The 23,069-nt window shown below is 38.4% G+C and overlaps 2 protein-coding genes across 9 annotated transcripts in view; one reads left to right on the top strand and one right to left on the bottom strand.

The window, feature by feature from the left end:
* The window catches only part of LOC127419036 (V-type proton ATPase subunit S1-like), a 691,126-nt gene that overhangs the window by 282,168 nt on the left and 385,889 nt on the right, over window positions 1-23,069 (bottom strand). The window lies entirely within an intron of this gene.
* The window catches only part of hspg2 (heparan sulfate proteoglycan 2), a 171,789-nt gene that overhangs the window by 119,024 nt on the left and 29,696 nt on the right, over window positions 1-23,069 (top strand). For 6 of the 8 annotated variants that reach the window (XM_051660037.1, XM_051660036.1, XM_051660035.1 and 3 more), the window contains exons 42-49: window positions 158-268; window positions 2,497-2,597; window positions 2,735-2,915; window positions 15,063-15,122; window positions 18,627-18,749; window positions 18,987-19,139; window positions 19,232-19,386; window positions 21,573-21,650. In XM_051660037.1, coding sequence (XP_051515997.1) covers window positions 158-268; window positions 2,497-2,597; window positions 2,735-2,915; window positions 15,063-15,122; window positions 18,627-18,749; window positions 18,987-19,139; window positions 19,232-19,386; window positions 21,573-21,650 — 962 coding nt within the window. The remainder of the gene's footprint in view (window positions 1-157; window positions 269-2,496; window positions 2,598-2,734; window positions 2,916-15,062; window positions 15,123-18,626; window positions 18,750-18,986; window positions 19,140-19,231; window positions 19,387-21,572; window positions 21,651-23,069) is intronic. The other 2 variants (XM_051660039.1, XM_051660040.1) reach the window with 2 other exon arrangements.

Genomic DNA, 23,069 nt, shown 5'->3' with positions numbered 1-23,069 from the left:
CTCCAGCTATCCCCTGGAGAAACCAAGAACCAAAATAGGATCAAAGTGTCATGTAATGACTGTTCAAGCTACATGTTGCATCGTGTTCTAGGCAGGATGAAGGACTTGTAATAGCATGATTGACAATATCAGAGAAACCTTTCTTTCCACCCTGCAGGAGAGGAGCTGCATTTCCCCAGTGTGCAGCCAAGTGATGCTGGCGTGTATATCTGCACCTGTAGAGACCAGCGCAGCACCAATAGGAGCAAAGCTGAGATTGTTGTAACAAGTAAGGTGTTAGATCATAGTTTGTTGCTGTATAGCCAGGGTTGTCAGCCAGAAGATTAAGTTACCTGAATTTTCTTTCATTTTAATGATGTTTCTAACTATATAAATTAAAGGAATATTCTGTGTCCAAGATAAATATAAGTTAAAGGGATATTTCACCCACAAATGAAAATTCTCTCATCATTTACTCACCCTCATGCCATCCCTGATGTGTATGACTTTTTTTCTTCTACAGAACACAAATGAAGATTTTTAGAAATATATTTCAGCTCTGTTGGTCCTCACAAAGCAAGTAAGTGGTGGCTAGAACTTTGATTTTCCAAAAATCACATAAAGGCAAAATAAATGCAATCCATAAGTCTCCAGTGGTTAAATCCATGTTTTCTGAAGCGATATGATAGGTGTGGGTGTGAAACTGATCAATATTCCTTTTTTACTTTAAATCTCCACTTTCACGTTTACGTTTTTCTTCTTTTGTTTTTTGGGTGAATCGCATTCTTTATGCCTATCGCCACCCACTGGGAGATGGAGGAGCATTTATAGTATAAAACGACTTAACTGTTGATTAGTTTCTTTATAATGCATACTAAGTAATGAATTACTGTAATTAAATTAATTTTTCATTGAAAAAAGTCAAGTAATGGATTACTCTTAATTTTTCAATAATTTAATTAGTTACTTCTGATGTAATTGCGTTAAATACTGAAGAACAATTCTTTATAAAACAATAGTGAATTTAAAATAGAAATGTAACATCTAATGTTAAAATTTATGTTTCTATATTAACGCTGCCCCCTTAAATTCTTTGGCCAGTTCATGAATAATTTCTTTGATTTTATATGATTTATTTGAAAGAATTAAAAGAACAGTGTAGAGCCAAGGAGGGCGGGGCCGGGCTGGAATGACGCACGGCTGGTCCCCAATCAGCCTGATGGGGCGCGCGAGGGATAAAGGCGGCCGGGGACGACAGTTCGAGAGAGAGAGAATTACAGGCAGCTGTACTGTGTGTGTGTTTATGGTTGTCTGTTTTTGTTTAAGTTGTTCATTAAATTATTATTTAAGTTGTCAAGCCGGTTCTCGCCTCCTCCTTTCCCTCTAACCCCCCTTACAAACAGTTTCTATCCTTGTATTTTTCATCTGATCGAGGTTGATAAGGGTTTTAGAAAGTAATTAGTAATAAGCAATGCAATTACTTTTCAGACAGAGTAATTAGCAGAGTAATCTAATTACGCTGTAGAAGATTTCATTATTAGTTAGTAATTAATTACTTTCTTAAAGTAACTAGCCCAACACTGCTTCTGATGTTATGGATTTAACCACTGGAGCGGCATTTTTGGAGATTCAAAATTTTGGTCACCATTCACTTGCATTGTATGGACATCCAGAGCAGAGATATTCTTCTAAAAACCTTTATTTGTGTTCAGCAGAAGAAAGAAAGTCATACACGTCTAGGATGACATGAGGGTGAGTAAATGATGAGCTTTAAGCTCAGGTAAAGTATTTGTGGCATAATGTTGATTACCACAAAAAATTGTTTTGACTTGTCCCTCCTTTAAAAAACAAAAACAAAACTGTGTTGCTGTGAGGCACTTAAAAAATAAAAAGTATAGCCACAAACTGTAAACAGTATGCATGTTAACATGATTTTTGATAAAATTACTTGGTAACCTTTTCTGTGTGAAGTTAATTTTACTTCATTGCCATGACGACGTAATGCTGTAAACCCCAAAATGACTGTAAAAACAATTATTTAAATAACTTAATTTAAATTATAAAAGCTCTAATAATAAGTTGTAACTGAAGAATTAATGTAAGTGCTTTTATAAAATTCTAATCTTCACATTGCTGCCTTTTAAACCCTCCTGAAATTGGCCCCATTTACTTCCATTGTAAATGCCTTACTGTAACCACATTTTTTTTTTTTTTGCTGGGCTGAAAAGATTGAAAACCCCAATGAATGGCATGGATAGTAATTTTAAACTTCTAATTTGATTAGATTTTTACCGAAAGACTGATTTGACTGGCTGTCACCATACATAACCCATTATTAAGCCATATACTGTAGATAGATAGATAGATAGATAGATAGATATGATGTATCATATACTTTAAGAATTTATAATATATTAATGACATACAGTATTTGATATAGCACAATTAGTCAAAATACAAAAGGAATACTTCTTTGTGACATTCTTTTTCTTAATCATACTACTATCCCCTCACCAGCCATACCATCCAAACCTATCGAAGTCTTCATTGAGGAGCCCAAAGCACAGAGCGTGACAGTTGGAGCTACAGTCAGCTTCATCTGCACAGCCAAAAGCAAGGTGTGAACATGCCCATGTGTGCACATATCATAGTCTTAGCCTCCCTGACCTCCAAAACAGATGGAGAGAAAACAGTATTTGGCTCAGAGAATTAATGTCTGTAAATTAAATATTTCTGACATGTGCTTCCCTCATAGCTGCCAGCATACACCCTGGTTTGGACCCGCAAAGGCAGCGGCAAGCTGCCTAACCGAGCCATGGATTTCAATGGCATCCTGACCATTCAGAATGTGCAGCACAAGGACGCTGGCATCTATGTTTGCACAGGCTCCAATATGTTTGGCATGGATGAGGGCACTGCTCTCCTCTATGTCCCAGGTTTGTGATTGGCACCACATCCTCTAAGCCTCCCTGCCTATAGTTTTGCAGTCTCTCTCATGATGCATGCCTCTATCGCTTTTCTGCTTTACCCTGATGTTTTGTCCACTGTGCTATTTGTGCAAAATTCGGCTGTGTGTTTTGGACAACAGCATGGCTAACCTTTCTTCTTCTGTTTAAATTATTAATCAAAAGGTTTTCTGTTTGGTTTTTCTTCTTTCGTCCTCCAACTTTAACAGCTGCTTGCATTGCCAGTGTAAAATCTTTGCCAAACAAAACGATACAGCTTGTGAATTGTTAATAAAAAATAAAAATAATTTTTTGGGACAATTCTAATCCAGCAAAAATATCAAAGAACCAAAATATTATTTTACTTTCAGAAATAAATTTTTTTCTGTCAGTACAAATACATAAAAATGAATCACTAGTTATACTGATAGTCCCCATTCACTTTCAGCATTTACATTCTTTAAAATATCTCCTTTTACAGAAGAAATTCATACAAGTTTTTGACGAAAAGGGTGTGTAAACAATAACAGAATTTTCATTTTTGGCTAAATTAATGCTTGAATGAGCTAAGAGCATTGCAGATAACATAAACCGTGATCAAAAATATGATACATTTTGGGGTTATGAACACTGGAAACTTGGACTTTATTCTTCAGTGCTCTTAGAATGAATGAGAAGACTTTTTTTTTATGTTTCCAGTGAAGATGTTTATGCAGTTGTGTGTCTTGCATATCAAACACCAATGTAAAAAAAACAGTGTGCGATAATGAAGACTGAGGGCAATTATTGTGATTAAAATATTTGATACAAGTGTTGATGTAAATAATTTTCCTAGGTAGCAGTTTGTTTTTAGTAATAATTTTTTCAGTGATCCTATATTCAATCATTTTACTAACTTCTACTCTCATATGCAGTGGATGCAGCTTGTTCATGCATTATGTTCTCGCGGTAGCAGTCGGGGAAATTAACAAATTCTTGGGTACCCTGCTGGTGTTATGGATGTTCTCAATGGTGGTGGTTGGTGGCTCTGTTCTTTGTGAGTCTCTGGTGCTATGTCATTCCCACTAGTGGGTATTTGTGTCTTGATTCCTGGCATGTGGACTATCATTTTCCTCCTGAGGGTGGTCTTTTGGGGGATAGTGGTTGATGAGGTATTCTCTAAGTGAAAAATATATAGAGAAACTGGGACTCCTCTGCCAAATGGACTGCAGGCACAACCCCTTTCCCGATCCCAAGTTGTGACTTCCACCTCTTTTGTATGAGAAATGTTTATATTTTCATTTTTGTATTTGATGGTGCTATCAATTGTGTAGTAGTTTGAATGTCAAATTTTCATCAGTGCTGAATTTTCAAAGTCATATTGTTTCTTTTTTTTTGGTCATGTGAATGGTAGTGGTTTAGGCATTGTGAAATGTTCTGCAAGATATACATTGAGCTTTTCATATGCAACCATTCCTTTACAGACTCAGTTGCTATTCTAAAATGTTATTTTTAGTAGATTGTTATTAGTTGCATTTTTGGTGGGGTACACATGGACAAAAAGAGGCATTTTAGAAGTTAGAAATGTCAGAATTAGAGACATTTCAAGTTTCACGACATTTATATATATATATATATATATATATATATATATATATATATATATATATATATATATATATATATATATATATGTATATATATATAATTTTTTTCCCTGCATTTTAATTGTGTTCTAATTCAGTATGTATACCCCAGTAGTTCCGTATGGTGCTTTATCATTTTTATTTATTTTTAATCAAGCATGTAAATCAATCATGATATGTCATGAATTAAAGCAATATTTAATTTTATAAAATTTTGATATGGTGCTGTGTCTAAAACAAAGAAATTATTATTATTATTATTATTATTATTTTTATATTATGATTTCATTGTGCTTTATGTACCTAAACTGTGAAATGTATTTACAATTTATTCGTCAAATGTTGAACATAGGAAAAGATTAATAGGTAAAACAATTTCTTTTATGGAATTCTGAAATTGAGATGTCAAGTTATAAAATTAACATAAACTAGACCTTTGTCAATCACAAGCTGTATTAAAAGAAAATGCGAAATGAATGTCTGTCAAAGTAAAGCTTTTACATTTGTATTGTGTTATGGTATTAACCTGCATGCTTTGGTTTCATGTGTGTGTGCACTGTTCCCTTTACTCCTTTTTTATTTACACAGAGTACTCTAAACTCATGCTCATTTTAAAATGTCTTCTAAATGTCTTGTACTATAAATGTGCATTCATTTTTCAATAGGAAACTGGGTTCCCTTTCTGATTTTCAAAGGGTCAAGATGTTTCTTTGCAAAACTACAGCTTGTCCACCATTGACTTCAATCTCACATACTGTAAATCAATGATACTGGAGCATAGTGGTCTAATTGGGAAGAATTTCATTTGCTTGAGTAAAACTCAATGAGATACTCCCTGTTAGAACACAGCTTTATCTGTTTTCTTGATTATATCTCTGTCAAAAGTGAACAGATATTAGTTTTTTTATCTGTACATTTTATGAACATTTTCTTTATTTTGAAATGTGACTAAAGTTTGGCATGTACTGTTGCAATGAGTATATCTTGAATTATATAGCCTTTGGCATTTTAATGGCCTATTTTTAAAGCTGCCTGTTAAACTCAATTTATCACTATGGTAACACAGTTTGTAGACTTGTTGAAACACAATTTAGAGACTCAGTCCTGAAATAGGTTTAGTCCACACCCATTAAGTGATATCTTTCCATACAGTAAGTATATTTTCATGGCAGCAGTGCAACACAATTATACATAGAACAATAGCAAGTTGTTGCACAGCAGTTTTGTAGCTCAAAGTCCCAGAGCTCTTGAGTGGCATCCCTGCTGACAAAAACCACTTAAAGGGATAGTTCACCCAAAAATGAAAATTCTCTCATTATTAACTCACACTCATGCAATCTCAGATGTGTATGACTTTATTTCTTCTGCAGATATCTCTGCTTTGTAGGTCCATAAAGCACATAAAACCAGCATAAAAGTTATCCATAAGACTCCAGTGGTTAAATCCATGTCTTCAGAAGTGATATGATAGGTGTGGGTGAGAAACAGATCAATATTTATGTCCTTTTGTACTATAAATCTCTACTTTCACTTTTACAGTCTTTTATTTTTGGCAATTTACATTCTTCATGCATAACGCCACCTACTGGGCAGGAAGGAGAATATATAGTAAAAAGGACTTAAATATTAAAGTCGGCATGAAATGAAAATTCACCCTATCTATTTTCTAAATGCATGTTATTGATCTTATTGTGAGTAATTCAACCATGCAAATGTTTTTATTTTTTTTATTTTATTTTTTACCTCGTAATCTTTCATCTAAATGTAATGACTCGATCTTCCAGTGAAATGACAGACTTCTCTCTGGTGACGTATGCAGGACTTCTCCAATCATTTAGCCCACTTAAACCCTGCCACTTTCTTATAAATACCACAACTTTGCGTAGAGTTGAACGAAGCGTCAATCGCATGTTGGTGAAGATGGCAAGGTGTATTTTCGTCCAGGGCCAGAGTGGGACTAAAAAGTGGCCCTGGACTTTCTGGCCCAGATAGGCCCACCAAACTCGGCCCGCAACACACCACATCATAACACACCAGCTCATTGATTTCATTTTCTGGCTTAATTTCACATTTTCGTTTTGAAAAAAAAAGAAAGAAAGACATTTCTTTTGACTGCTAGTCAAGATAACAGGCCCCAGCAGTGCAAAAATGTTAATAACTTTAAAACATATAAAACAACTGTAAATGTGATGAGTGGATTTTTTTAGAGAAAGCACTAAAAATAAGCACTTTATAGCTCGGACAAATAACATGTCCAAAAATGCTAGTTACGTAGGTAACTGTGGTTCTGTGAATTCCGGATGACCGCCAGAGGTGGTGCTTAAGCATTAGTGGATTATCGCTAGATAGGTTGAGAGAATATACCAGCAAAGTCACGTAGTGACGTAGGCTGAGCCTCGTACTTCCAACATAGTCATGAGGAATGCCACCCACCTGAAAAACAATCAAGGTTGTCCCTGAACAACCACTGAACTCACTGCATGAGGGGTAGCAACATTGACCTTGTAGAAGCGAGCAAAGGTACATGGAGAAGCCCAGGTAGCAGCTGCACAGATATCTGCCATGGACACTCCTCTAAAGGCAGCCCAAGATGTAGACACAGCTTAAGCAGAATGACTAGAAATACTTCCTGGCAGGGGCTTTTGGGCTTTCTTGTATGTCAGAGTGATCACCTCCACAATCCAATGTGACAATCTCTGCTTAGATACAGCGGCACCCTTCCGGACACTACCACAGCAAACAAAAAGCTGGTCTGTTTGTCTAAGAGAAATGGTAGCATCCAAGTAACACCTCAAGGCTTGCACAGGACACAAGAGGTGATCCCTTGACTCATCTGATTGGGAAGAACACTGAAATGCAGCCAGATTAATGGACTGATTCACAAACTGAGGAAATAGAACATAAGGAAGAAAAGATGGATTTGGCCGAAGCACAAAGCCAGAATCATCCAGCAACCAACACATGCATAACTCACTAACAGACAGTGCATGTAACTCACTGACTCGCTTAGTGGAAGCGATGGCCTACAGAAAGACAATTTTAAAAGATATCCACTTAAGGTCAGCCATTAAGCACAAGTGGTAAATCCCACACAGGAAAATGGGGGTTACGGGCTGGCATTAAGCTGCTGTCCATCTGCGATAGCAGATCCTTCCAGAGTGGAAGGTGCCACGGTCTGCCCACCAATTGTCTCAGAAGTATGGGAAACCAAGGCCTGGCTAGTCATCGGGGTGCTACAAGGAGCACCCTGTGATTGCGCAGGAAGATCCTGTGTAATGTCTCCCACAACAGTGGAACAGGAGGAAATGCATAAAGTAGGCAGTTCAGCCAACGGTGAGACATTACGGGCCAGATGTGTCTGTCCTCGCAAACCACAAGCAACAATGATTGGTTGCCTCTGACGTGAAAAGATCCACTTCTACTTCGCCAAACTGATGCCATATGCTCTGCACCACATCCGGTTGAAGCCTCCATTCTGCCGGATGCAGAAGATCCCTTGATAGAGCATCTGCTACCTGATTGCTTGACCTTGGGAGGTGAACTGCCTTCAGTGATGCTAGTCGGGGAAGAGACCAGGGGCCTGATGTATAAACGTTGCGTAAGCACAAAATTGCCATTGAAATGTGCGTACGCAATTTCCCCCGCACATATCGGGATTTATAAAAAATAAACTTGCCGTAAATATGTGCGCACCATCCGGACACTCTTGACTGTGCGCGCACACTCTTTTACTGGTGTGTGTGTGAACTGACGACTCCAGCTGGACAAATAATGAACTGAACAGACTAATTATATACTCTGAAACAGAAGTAATCATTATCAGTCCAATAGTAGGCTATATTATTTTTATGTAACTAATTGAAAAGGCATTCAAATATAAGCTGTAACAGGGAAATATTGGTTTGGGATGCGCTGCGTTTGGAGAACTTTTCCGTGTCCTCATAGAGAAGCTAAAAGACAGGCACTGCTGGCCACATTCAGTAGTCAAATGGACCATTGGAGAGACATGTCTTATCAGAAACAGTATTGTACAGCTGCAAACAGATACAGCAATGCACATAATATGCACATCAAATGTGCTGCCTGCTCCACTTCATCCTGACCCTCATCGCAATGAAACCCCCATTCTAGTCAAATAAAAACATAATGAAAATTACATTTGCCTTTCAGCTGTTTTTTGAATATAAAATACCAGTCAAATATAAAATATTAATCCGATGATATCAGACAATGCTGCACAAAGAATTGTTATAATTTTAGTTTTGTTTCCAGTACTAAATATTTAACTTCTCAATAAAAACACCCTTAAAATTATTTAAAAGGTTTTCTGAGAAGCAAAATTGCCTTGGTTAGATATATGTCTGCAAAGATAAAAACATTTTGCCAAGGGATGTTCAAGATATATTCTTTGAAAACAAGTTCATATCTTTATAAATAATGCTTCTTCATGGTGCAGCATCTAACCTTTGGGCACATGTGTCATTTACAGTCCTATCTCTTATAATACAGTTTATTGTACCGTTAAACGCAATAATCACGTGGCTGGATGGTGAAATGCATATGGTAACTGTATGCAGATGAGGATATGCATGGTAAAAACAGGCATTGTACACTCCATATATGGCTATTTTTGGGAGGAGACAGAGTGGGGAATGAATCACGTGCATGTACACACAATCTTCCACTAGCTGGGATTTATTAAGGGAACTATACACAGGTTCTGGCTACGTTCGGTTTTATAAATCTGAATTTTTTTGTGCGAACGCAAAATCTGATTTTTGTGCTTACGCACACTTTTAGGGAGAAATCTAAGCAGAGTTTTATACATGAGGCACAGGTGAGAATCTTGTGAGTGAGATGCAAGGACTTGAGCAACTTCGTGCCACCCTGATGGTTCAGGTGGAACACCGTCGAGGTGTTGTCAGACCGAATGAGCACATGACGGCCTGCCAGAACCAGCAAGAAATATTGCAGGACTAGGAAAACCACACATAATTCCAGGAGGTTGATGTGGTCCGTGGACTGATCTTGAGGCCAATGGCCACAAATACCCCTGTGATTCCATGTTGCACCCCACCCCATGAGGGAAGCATCAGTTGTGACCACCTCCCAACGAGAATGAATGACCCCTAGGGGTACACCTGTCATTAAAAACTCCCAGCTAATCCATTGTGTTAATGCATGAACACAATGGTGGGAAACAGCAATCAACCAATGATGATGCCTGGTGGGGTTCAACCACAAACATTTGTTCCACCGCTGGAGAGGCCTGAGGTGGAGCAAGCCCAGTGGAATCACAGAAGTGGCGGCAGTCATCATCTCCATAAGCTGTAGTAACACTTTGTATGGCAACATCGTTCCCAGCCAGAAACAAGCAAGGAGCTACAGAATATTGTCTGCCCGAGCATGTGACAGAGTGGCAGACAATGCACGAGATTCCAGAGTCATCCCAGTGACAGTAACCAATTGCACCAGAATCAGGCAACTCTTTGTCTCATTTACAGCCAGTCCCAGTTTCTGCACATGCTCTAAAAGCAGTCTGGTGTCACGGACAGCTTGATGTCTTGTGGGGACACAAAGCAGCCAGTCGTCTAAATAAGGAAGGATCCGCATTCCTCTGGACCATAGAGGATACAGAGCTGTACTCATGCACCTCGTGAAAACACGAGGGGCCAGAGACAGACCGAATGGTAGGACCTAGAATTGGTAAGCTTGGTTTTCGAAACTGAATCAAAGAAACTTACTGTGCTGAGGTGAAGTTGGAACATGAAATTATGCGTTGACGCTTGTAAACCAATGTAAGTCGATGCTTGTAAACTAATCCTCCCTCATGACAGGCCGAAGAACGTCGGCTGCACGTAACATTCGAAAAGGCAAAGTTTTCAGGAACAAGTTTAGATGCCTTAAATCGAGAATTGGATAAAAACCACTGTCTTTTTTCAGAACTAGAAAATAAGTTGAATAAAAACCCTCCCTTTGAATGAGGGGATGAACCTTTTCTATGGTTCCCTTCCCCAACAGAGAAATAATTTACTGAGTGAGAGCCACTGAATGAACTGCATCCCTGACCACTGTAGGGACAATCTTTGAGAACTTGGGGGGCCGGCATCGAAACTGTAAAGCATACCCCCTGCTCAGGGTAGTCAAAACCCAGGGATCTACTGTTGTGCTCCTCCAGTATTGTAGGTGTTGAATTGAAAAATGATTGACCGCTGGCCCAAGCATCTCAGGCTTTATGGGTGCGACTTTTATTGGCAGTGGGGGGGCACTGGCATGGTCCCCCTGGCAACTGCCAATGATGAGGTCAAAAACCTTGAGCATCATGAGCAGTACGGTGCCTCTGAGGCTGTGGAGTAGGATGCTGGCAGAAGTGTTGTTCTGCCGTTGTATAGCGATGGCAAGCTTGAGCTGTTGGCACCTTAAAGGCAGGATTGTGCTGCACCTGTGTAAGCTGGCGAGTGGCCTTAGACAATTTCACTCTTTTCCAGCAGTTTTGGAAGTTTGGGCCCAAAGAGTTGCCCAGGAACGATTGGGAGGTCCCGCAGAGTCTTCTTACAATCCTCAGGCAGTTTTGCTTGAGCAAGCCACACTTTGCGGCGGGCTGCCAGAAGTGTGGTGGTAAGAGTACCTAGTTCATGGGTCACATGGCTCATAGTCGGAAGACCTGTCTGCAGGAACTGAGAAACTGAGGGGTCAGCGTATGCCAACTCCAGTGTTCTGGAGGTAGCGAGGAGTAATTGACAGATTGTATTCTCAGCGCAGGTTATATAGGCAGCAGATTCGTAGGCCTATTTCAGCAGCGAGACTGTGCGACCACACTGGGCACTGGGGCATTGCACATTGCCCCGTAGGGCCTCATCAGGTGACACCACCAGGGCTGCGAAAGGCTGCTCTATTTCTGGAGTGCGGCCCACCCCGATGGAATCTGCTTCAGCCATAGATGCTAGCGTATGAGCGGTCTTTGACCGCCGTTTAGGCGCACTTGACCCTGTGAGGGCTTTAGAGAATTCTGACACAAATTCTTTGCATGGTGGCATAGCAAAGTAAGTCACCACTGAAAACTGTCTAAAAAAGATATTGGACTGGCCTGGTTGAAAAAGATATAGGTGACTTGTCCAGCCCTAGACGAGCAATCGCCATCTGAAGCACAATCAAAGTGCCATCCGAAGAGGATGGATCCTGTTCTGATGTCTGAACTGAATCCCCACTAGAACCCAGCTAGACGGAACCACCTCTCGGACATAGGCAAAAGACTACAGTGCAAGCACGGTTCCGTGATAGCCTCTCTCAAATGCTGAATTCCCAAACAAGGCGGACAGACATCATGGCCGTCGTCAGGGAGAAGAGTATTAGGACACAGCTTACACGTCAGTTGGAGGCTGGTGACAATAGAACTGCGAGCCATGATCACTTCGTTAAAAACACCCCCGGATAGAACCGAAAGGCTAAGGCGAGCAGAGCGGTATATAGCCTGGGGGAGATAATGTGATGATGAACAAAAAGTAATACAATTCCTCCGGATAGAACCGGAAGGCAGTTCAGCAAGGAATACTTGTGGTAAAAAACGTAAAAAATTATATATCCATACTCTGATAACTGGCTGCCGGATTGCACCGAGGATCACAGCATATCACAAAAATCCAAATAGAGATTTAGATAATAGATAAAAAGTTAGCGGGGAACCGCAAACTTATCAGTACAGTAAACACTAGCCACCGGATAGCACCGAGAAGCATGAAGTGTTACCGACAGATCTTGAAAGTATATCCAATGAAAAGCAAAACTCACCAAATGCTGACAAAATAATCCAATCCGGATCCAAAAGGTTTAGGAGCGTGCTGTCGCTGCTTGCAAGTACGATACTTCGCTGCTCTAGTAAGCTGCACTTGACAGTGCGGGATCACACGAAGAATAACGACCTATCTCTATTAGGCGAGAAAGCGAAAGAGGCTGAATGCTGAGCTAATGTGGCTATTATCCTCGAGGCTCAGCCTATGTCACTACGTGACTTTGTTGGTATTTTCTTTTGACCTATCTAGCTGGTTCTGCGATAATCCGCTAGTGCTTAAGCACTGCCTCTGGCGGTCAGGAGGAATGAAACAGAACTTTTTTTCCCAACATACAGATGTTAGGTTAAAATGTATATGAAAGTACAAGGGAAAGTGTGTATTTTAGGTGCTGTGACAAGTCAGCATTTCTTCAAAGTTTTTAAAGATCTTAATCACCTTTCAACTTTTTTCTAGTAGTGCAAATAAACTATTGTCACAGTTAATATGAGGTTGTAGAAACAACAAGTATAATAATAATATATTATATACGTATATATAGCTATACAAGATCATAAAATGTTGTTTAAAATTTTTCGATGAAGTCACTGATGACAATGCTTAAAATTTCATTTCAATTACCCACATAACTTTGTGTAAATGTTTATTTAAAATATAAAACAAAATTAATGAAAACATATTTGGCCAGAATGTGTACATATATAAATATAAACAAATATAAATATATGTAAAAAATAAATAAATAAATAAACATACCTCTTAAAGTGTAGATCTTTGCAGATATTTTGCAGATTAATTACTCATATTTTCACTCTCTTTGAGTTTGTTGCTTCTTTATATCTGCAGTCTTTTAATTCCTTCTCCAGATTATACTTGAGAAAAAGTGAAAAGCCCTTTCTGCTATCCTTTAAACAAAGTAAGCCTCAAAGACTCAAATATCCACAAAATTATACTTTTCATGACTTATTTTCTGCATTTTTATCAGGCCTGAGCATTACTCAGCAAGCCACACTTCAGCTCTTGCGGTATGAATAAATTATGCAAATGACTATGTACTGCTCATAGCTTTACTGTTTGCAGATTTTATATATGCTGCTGTTATTGTATTTGTAACTTGCAGTTATTTGTCATTTTGAGATTATTCAGAGCTCATCTTATACTTAAATATGTTGTCTTTGGTTGTCACCATTATTGTGATTTATATGTCAAATAATGAGGTATACGCGAGGTACAGAGTTAGGCTAATATGCGTATACAATGCGCTATGATGTGTAAGTCATTTCAAAATAAAAGCCATTGTATTGGGTTTAATTTAGGGAGTTTATTGAATATTCACTCTGTAATGGGGCCGCCTATATCGCCTGTTGGACGGGCCAGTACTCGCGCACGCAGCAACGGACTGGCCCAAATTACCCAGCGGCCCACCGGGAAAACTCCAGGTGCTCCTGATGGCCAGTCCATCCCTGTTTTCGACTGTTTTCCTTCAAAAATATCGTTCCTTAACCCAAACTTCCTTGGTTACGGGTCAGCTGGCTTGAAATTACATTTTTAATGAGGAGGAATAACAGCGTATTCGCAGTTGTGTTCGAGACATTTCAAGCCTGAATTGGTGAGGTGCACTAATGAATACAACACTTCGGATGCCTCTGGAGTTTATTTATATTTTAGAAAGTAGTTATCTTGTGATGCACAGCACGAGTAAGTGTTTTTTTTTTCTTTATATTTAGTGTATTGTGATTCAAATGTTAAAATATGGTTATCTTTTACTCACTCGTTTTTCAATGGCTACAGCCTCTTCGTAAGCAAAGACTGCGATGTATTTGTGCGATTATGTTCTCAGTTTGATAATAAATGTGTTGAGATCACTGCTCAATTTCACAGATAACCAGCTCTGAATCGAGCAATCGAGAATCGAGTGGTAGGGATGTGTGTGTCCACTGCAAACTCACTTTCAGATCTGCCTCTGTTCCGCTATGCAATGCCCATATTTTAATAATCCAATCAACAACCAATGGTTAAACTCAAATCCCTGCCTTAAAAAGTTATTTTTTTATTTTTTTATTTTTTTCAATAAGCTGTTAATTTGATCTTGTGGTTCAATCACACGGAAATACGTCACAATACGGAAGCCGGTCGCAACTTCCGTTTCATGCCAACTTTAATCTTTCACACCTACACCTATCATATTATTTCAGAACCACTGGAATCATATGGGTTACTTTTGTGCTGCTTGTATGTCCTTTTTGGAGCTTCAAAGTTCTGGCCACCATTCACTTATGGACCAACAGAGTTGAGATATTCTTCTAAAAATTCTTGATTTGTGTTCAGCAGAAGAAAGAAAGTCATACACATCTGGGATTTCATGAGGGTGAGTAAATGATGAGAGAATTTTCATTTTTGGGTGAACTATCTTTATCTTTAAACAAGTCTAAGATGGTTTGATGGTCTTAGCTGGTTTCCCAGGCTGGTCTGTTTGCTAGTTTTAGATGGGTTTGCCAGCTGGTCATCCTGGAAGACCAGCTCAGCACCAGCTTCACCAAGCTGGAATACCAGATAGAGCAACTTAAACCAGCTAAAACCAACAAACCATCTAAGGCAGGCTTAAATTGTTCAGTTCAGCAGGGATGTACTAAAAAATATTGAAATGTTTGAGGGCACCAGTGCGCCACTCTCTCAGAATCTTCTAGAGACTCACTTGACGGTATTTGCCTGTCCATCATTCACAGAGGCATCTCAATCACAGATGTTTTACACAGCCTATGAGATGTTTGAAGGACATAGAAAGCGTAAGTCCACATGGCTCTCTCTCTTTCCAGGCCTGGAGGGACCGCTCTCTCTCTCTCACGCATGCAACCATCACACCCTGCATGCTTTTACCAGCTCAAGTAGTGCACAGGTATAGCCAAACTACAGAATATGAGCACAACAGTAATCACAAGATTTTGTCTTAATTTGTCACCAAAACTTTTTCAGTGTTCGTTTATATATATATATATATATATATATAAATTGCTATTATTAAAACCAGTGCTGTATTAGATCAAATTTCACTTACATGAGTTGTTGGATTGTACACATGTGCATTACTTGATCTGGCTAAGCTTTCATGGCTCACATGGGTCCATTGAAACAGGGAAGCTGCATGCTCCACACACAGGGACTTCTCTCTGTTGTTAAATTGTATTTCATTTGATTATTTACTTGATTAGCGGCAATTAGAGTCTATACGAAAGACATTTCTTAGCATCAAAGACTTTCAAAACCAGTTCCCAATTTGAGTAAGCAAATAATTTTTTGTTTCTGTTAATTTTTATTTGAATGTACTTGGACTGTAAATAATCAAAGCACCAAACATCACACTTGGCACCCAACAGAGAGGGGTTCCCCACACTTTCCATTGGCCCAGTATCATGCTTGTGTTATGCGAGACTCCAGTATATAACCATTGTTCTTCAAATATCATACAGTGCCTAATTTACAGTATAATGGCCATTAGTCATGCGTACATTGCCAGAGACATTCTGTGATAACCAATCCGTTATTCTATCTACAGTATGATATAAGATTCACCTACTACCATTGGAACTACACTACCAGCCAAAAGTTTTGAAACACTTTACTGAAATATTTCTCATGATCTTAAAAATCTTTTGATCTGAAGGTGTATGCTTAAATGTTTGAAATTAGTTTGTAGACAAAAATATAATTGTGCTACCATATTAATTTATTTCATTATAAAACTAAAATGTAATTAAAAAAAAAAAAAAAAAGTTTTTGAAATTGATGACTTGGACCAAATAGTAAAGAAAAGCAGCCAATAAGTGCCCAGCATAGATGGGAACTCCTTCAATACTGTTTAAAATGCATCCCAGGGTGATACCTCAAGAAGTTGGTTGAGAAAATGTCAAGAGTACATGTCTGCAAATTCTAAGCAAAGGGTGACTACTTTGAAGATGCTAAAATATAACACAGTTTTGATTTATTTGGGATTTTGTTTAGTCACAGCATAATTCCCATAGTTCCATTTATGTTATTCCATAGTTTTCATGACTTTACTATTATTTTAAAATGTGAAAAAAATTATAATAAAGAATGAGTAAGTGTTTCAAAACTTTTGACTGGTAGTGTATTTTGATGTGGAAAAATGTTAAGACACTCTTTAAAAGATAGTTTAACTGTATTTACAGAATTACCTAGATTATTATTGGATAGATTAATTAAACTTTTTACTGAAAAGTGAAAATAATTAGTGACTTGAATATGAACAAAAATGTTAATTCAGTCCTCATCATTGAAAAGCAACACTGTACAGTATATGCCATGGCAGTTAAATGAGCACTGTGCCATCACTGGGACACAGACGAAGCTTAACACAGAGCTTACATAGGCCAGTAGTCTGCCTTAGTTGGTGAAAGAAAGCTTTCTTTTGCTTTGTTGCCCTGAAATCCCTGTAGATCGAGTCTAGGGCTCAGCGTCCAGCCAAGTTGGCACAGACAGCAGTGAGGGCCTCACACTGCCAAACCCCGTCTGCCATTTCTCATCTGTGTCTGCTCATCTCAAGCTGGCTGCCATGAGACATGACTTGACAGTCACCATCAGCTCTGGCAACCAAACATATGCTGTATACACTGTCATGCCACTATAATTTAATTATCAGTCTCACAGACTTTTCTCGAATGTAGAGCTATTTTCTCTTCAGATTTAAAGACCTCTATTTTTTTCCCCTTCGTCTTTGGATTTTAGGGCTCAGGGTAATTACAACAGAGCAAAATAAACGTAATAAATATGTGGTTACTGAGATTAGTAGTATTCGATTGGTCATGTGATCCTAAAATGGCAGCCCCCATGAGGGGCCCCTATCCATGTAGAATAAAACAGCTTTTAAGGTTACTGATATGACTGGAGTCTTCATCCCATGTAAGTGCTCATGATTTTATACATATGTTTCAAAATTGCTATTAATTTAGGTAGGAGTAATGAGGAAAATATTACTGAGTGCACCTTTTAGTTAGTCTAAAAATGGCACACTCCTGTGCGAGAGGCGTCGCAACGGTCAAAGCTGTTTTCGGTGTGAACGAACACAAAGAGAATAGAACGAAGGTGTTTAGAGGTGCACTTTTAAAAGGAGAGGGGCGAATTCCAATCGTAAGTGATCATCCCAATGCCCTACTCACCTACGAAGGACAGAGCTCTTGATGTGGACACTCTGAAGGCAGCATGGCATTACGGTACGAATGTACCCTTGATGGGAAAAAAAATAATAATTTTCTTTCGTTTGGAACGACCCTTCCAATGGCATCGCCTTCTTGCAGTGCACATCAAGGGCACAAAATTGCAGTTTGGAAAATGCTCCTAGTTTTAACTTGATGCATCTTAAACGTGTTGTTCATGGTGCAGGACACGTTGCAACAGTCAAAGACATCCATCTGGAGCGTGTTTACTTAGAATAACAATATTTTGGGGGAGTTCACCCAAAAATAAAAATTGTCTTGTCATTTACTCAGCTTCATGCCATCCCAGATGTGCATGACTTTCTTTCTTCTACGGAACACAAATGAAGATTTTTAGAAGAATATTTCAGCTCTGTTGGTCCATACAATGCAAGTGAATTGTGGCCAGAACTTTGAAGCTCCAAAAAACATATAAAGGCAGCATAAAAGTAATCCATATGACTCCAGTGGTTAAATCCATGTCTTCAGAAACGAAATCATAGGTGTGGGTGAGAAACAGATCAATATTTAAGTCCTTTTTTTTCTATAAATCTCCTCTTTCACTTTCATACTTCATACTTCTTTTGTTTTTGTTGATTTGCATTCTTTGTGCATATCGCCACCTACTGGGCAGGGAGGAGAACTTATATAAAAAAAGGACTTAAATATTGAACTGTTCAATATTTGTGAGCTTCAGAGTTCTGGCCACCATTCACCTGCAAGTTTATGGACCAACAGAGCTGAGATATTCTTCTAAAAATCTTCATTTGTGTTCAGCAGAGGAGGGATGGAATGAGGGTGAGTAAATTAAGACAGAATTTTCATTTTTGGGGTAAATTATACCTCTAAAAACAGTGCAGACTGTTGGTTGAACGGTCCCTGTTGAATTCTAAAATAATTTGTATGACATTCCAAACTGCCACAAATGAGAAATTAATTTTACTGAATACTTGACCTCTTCTGTAATCAAGAGAGAACAAGGTCTCTTTCTAATAATTAGGCACTATTTGTTAGGAGTGGTACTCCAGTTTGGAGTGCTCTTCACTTTCCTATGATTAACTGGTTTCTGCTTCACTATAGCTGCTGAAGGGGTCCAGCCAGTGGCCACGGTAAATCCACCTGTGCTAACAGTCCAGCCAGGACAACAAGCAGAGTTCCGCTGCACAGTGACTGGCAACCCCACTCCTGCTGTTGAATGGATAGGTGAGCTTGTTGAGCTTGATTTGAAAACCTACCTTTACAACATAAATGTATGATTTTATGAGAAGGTATCTAACCTCAGCCTTTAACCCCTTTCCTATTCCTACAATCTGGTTGATCGGAATGTTGTTTCGGGACCAAAAAGGATGTTGATTCTGAAACATGTTTTACTTTGCAACATTATGAAAAGCATTAATTTGTCATTTAAAAAAAATGCTTTGCCATCCCCTCAAATAACAGGAGGGCCAGGGAATCGTATCAGCTCCAAAGCCATTATTCGTAATGGATTGCTGACCATCCCATCTGTGGAGCACTCTGATGAAGGGGAATATATCTGCAAGGCCCTGAACACACATGGCGAGCACATGACCCGAGGAGTTCTACATGTTCAAAGTACGTGTCCGACTCAGGAATGTGTCATGATTTACTGTGTAAAAAGTTCCAGAATTGCCCTCATCTGTCACTGCTTTGTATTGATGTTACAGGTACAAATCAACCTCATGGTCTCCCCCACGTACAAGTGAGCCCCCAGCATGTCGAAATTCATGAGGGAGAGACTTTAAGGTTGTACTGCAGGGCTGTTGGCACCCCCACTCCTGGTCTTACATGGAAGAAGAGAGGTGGTTCACTACCCCCACAGGTGAGAATCTAATTTCAGCTGTTTTCACCATTAATTTCATTAATCCTGTGACTCCATCAAATTGATTTAAAGACCACATGAAATCAAAATTGGATTTTTATTGCTTTTAGTTCGTGTCTTTTAGCTTTGTAGCCATCTATATGCTAGTGCACTCCTGAAAGTTGACAATATACTGTACGTTTTTCAGATATATGCATTTAAAATGTACAGCATCTCTTCAGGGAAAATGGACCAGAAATAGAGTATTGATGACTCATGTTGCACTACTCAGATTTTTGTCCATAAACAAGAAACAAAGGATTGTCCCTTTAATATGTCCCGCCCAAACTTCCTGTTTTATTAGGAAACACATCAACACAGGAAAGAAAATGGTGCTTGTCAATAGGGTTGCCACGTTGTATGGTATTACCGGTTTTACTCGGTACAAGGGACAACACCGGTGTGAAATTTTATACCAGGTAAAAGGGGGAAACATTATGAATGGAACTTCCAATATCAATACAATAGCATAACGAATATTATAGCCTTAAATAAGGATAGTTGCCTAATGACGAGTTTGCGATCCATGATAAATGAACCTAAATAACGCATTGAAAGCCAGATGTTCTTTACCAACATATCAAATTACACAGGCAGCAAAGTATGTGCACAGACAGAAGACGTTTAATTGCAGGTAGCGAATATAATGTGCATGGTGGGTAATTGTAAGACGTCTCGGATTCGGAATGACACAAGAAATGCTGTTAGACACACAGACATGCACTTGAAGAAACACTTTATTATATTTTTAAGAACAGATGACAGAAAAGCCGTTTATGCACATGTCTGAGACTTGCAGTCTCGTGGAACATGTGTATGTAAAGGGTTCTCACTCTTTCTTTGTTTCAGTCTTCTGAAATTTTTTGCAAGAATAGTATCATCTATGAGAATGCTGCAAATGACCTCAGACCATGTCAGCTCAGGAGGTGCTCTGAGTTCAGTTTGCTTTATTTCCACAGAGCAGTTCGTTGTGAGCACAACTCTGTAGGGTCACTTCATGTATAGCCTATACATCTGTGATTAAATCATAAAATAATACAAATAACACATTCACCTTGAACCATGATTTATATTTCAGTGATTATTATCATCATTATAATTGATATGTTTACATTTATAATTGTTTTTAGATCTTAATTTGTATTTGTAATTTTACACCTGTTGTCATAGATGGATACTTGCCTCATGGTAAATGGAAAGGTGGTTTTATATATATATATATATATATATATATATATATATATATATATATATATATATATATATATATAAAATATTATTATTTATTTCTTTCTTTATTTTTACCACTTTGTTATTTTAATTGCTTTTTCGTTTAGCTTGAAGTGCAATTTGAGTTTAGAAATGTCTTTGGTTTAAGTTTTTGATTTTTAATGCAAAATCACAAAAGCAAGTATATTCACCGATCCCTCAGCCGGGGTGTTGACGATGTAATTGGATATTGTGATTTTCTTTTTTTTTTTTTCATAAAAATATTGTGAACATATTTCTTGCATATTGCCCAGCCCTAAGGAGGGAACAAAATAAATTTATTAACACACATTCAAAGTCATTACCCTTCTGAAGCAGCTAAACTGGGTCCTGGGATGAAAGGTAATACAACACCAACATTAAACCCGCAACAACCCACAGTAATTGATGTATTTGCCAGGACAACGAAATATCTGACCGGTAGCCCATGATGGAGAGAATGCACAGATGAAGTAGGTTCGTTGCCAAAGAGATGTTGCCCTTCACAACTGTTGAAAAGCCATCTTTCAAAAAATTGAAAAACACACATTTTAATTTCACTTCATTTATTTCAGTTTCATTTGAATTTTTAGTTAAAATAAATAAAAAAATAAAGTTTGAAATCAAGCTGCCTTGTGTTATTGTGTAGGCTATTCATTAACGGAAATTAACCAGTAGTACCACTTAGCGTCCAACCAGCGGTAATACTGGTGTTAGTCGGTTTGCACATGAACTCCGCACCGGTGTGAAAATTATGATATTGTGGAAAGTCTTCTTTCAAGTGATTTCATGGGGTCTTTATGAATAGTGCCACTGGTCATATTTTGCATATTATGCATATTGTTCTTCCTTTGAGTTCCCTTTTTTTTTTTTCATCCTGTGTGTTAATGTTTGTTCAGGCAATTCCTTCTCACGGTTTCCATCAGTTTAAAAGCAACAGTCTCGATGTGTTACAGAGACGTATTGAAGAGCTGCAGGTCTGTCCATTTGTCTGATGTCTGTCTCACACGTCCCATCCCACCTGTCTCGCTTCACTCACCCTCACTAGACTCAGTGTCAACTAAATGCATGATTCCATTGACATCCATTAGATATTTAGGAAAAAATGTGAAGGAAAATTTGAAGTAGTATCAGATACCTGTGCAAGTGGAACCTAAGTTTGAAAGAAAGTTTTGGTAAATGAGTGTGTTGATCGTAGTTTGAATTGCATTCATATTGTACAGTATGTACTGTACACTACCAGTCAAAAGTTTAGGCACACTTGATTGAATTTGTTTCTCATAAACATTTTGATTCTATGATATATGCTTGAAATTAGATTTGTCAATATATACTGTATTGTGCCTTCTTTACTAAACAAAATTTTTGGATTGATATTTTGAATGGATAAGCTAACATACAGTATAAGATAGCTTTAAATTGGTTTAACATGGCTTTGTCACTGCATAATTCCCATACTTCCATGTGTGTTATTTAATAGTTTTGAAGACTTACTATCATTCTAAAATGTGGCAAATAGTACTAATAAAGAATGAGTAGGGTGAATGCAAACTTTTGACTGGTAGGGTACATGTTTTGCACCATTAGATTTGGGTTATTCGATCTATGAGGCACGGACAATTAGTCCTATACCGCTGGAGGGCTTTGGTGTCTTGTGTAACTTATGTCTTTGTGGGCTGGTTTGTTCTGCTTGAGGGCATCGCTGCATTGTGTCAGCTTTTCCCAGGGTATGCTCAGGTCTGCCGTGTGACGATGCAGAAATTCTGTGTGCTCTAGCAAATGAGCTGCTTTGAAAAATTGTGAATGGTGTCAGACGCTCATTCAACCAACCCGTCCGAACACAGCTCTTCTGCCACCACGCTTCATTAGATCAGAGTTAAGCGGTTTTGCCCCTGGATAAAAAATAGCACTGCTCCCTCCCTCTGGATACAGTCATGTTATCATTCTTTAGACTATACTAGATGTAACTTACTGTTTTTGAGTCACTTTGGATATGTGTATTAAAGAAGAAAGTGACATCATAGGTGCTGCAATATTGGCTTTTGCCAATCTCAAACTTGGCGCTGAAAACAGAGGAGGTTTTGAAACGTCTTGACGCAATGATCTATTTCTTAGGACATTAGCAAATTGTGCTTTGCGCCACTTCATTAATATTCAGTACACCCACAGTTTGCGCACATACACCCAAAGATAACACAAACACTCCTACCCATACCCACTTGCATAGTGCTCTCACGAAAATTGGATAAAACATAGCGCACGGTTGTTGCGCATAGCGCTGTGCTTTGTGCGCTTATCAAAATAGAGCCCACAATTACATTTTAATGTGGGAGGGACAGTGAAACATTTACTAAAGCTTATTTAGCTTTGTTGAAGTTCAATTGATATTGCATATT

The sequence above is a fragment of the Myxocyprinus asiaticus genome, chromosome 28 (assembly GCF_019703515.2).
Source record: "Myxocyprinus asiaticus isolate MX2 ecotype Aquarium Trade chromosome 28, UBuf_Myxa_2, whole genome shotgun sequence".
Taxonomy (NCBI): domain Eukaryota; kingdom Metazoa; phylum Chordata; class Actinopteri; order Cypriniformes; family Catostomidae; genus Myxocyprinus; species Myxocyprinus asiaticus.
This window is presented reverse-complemented; position numbering and strand designations above follow the sequence as displayed.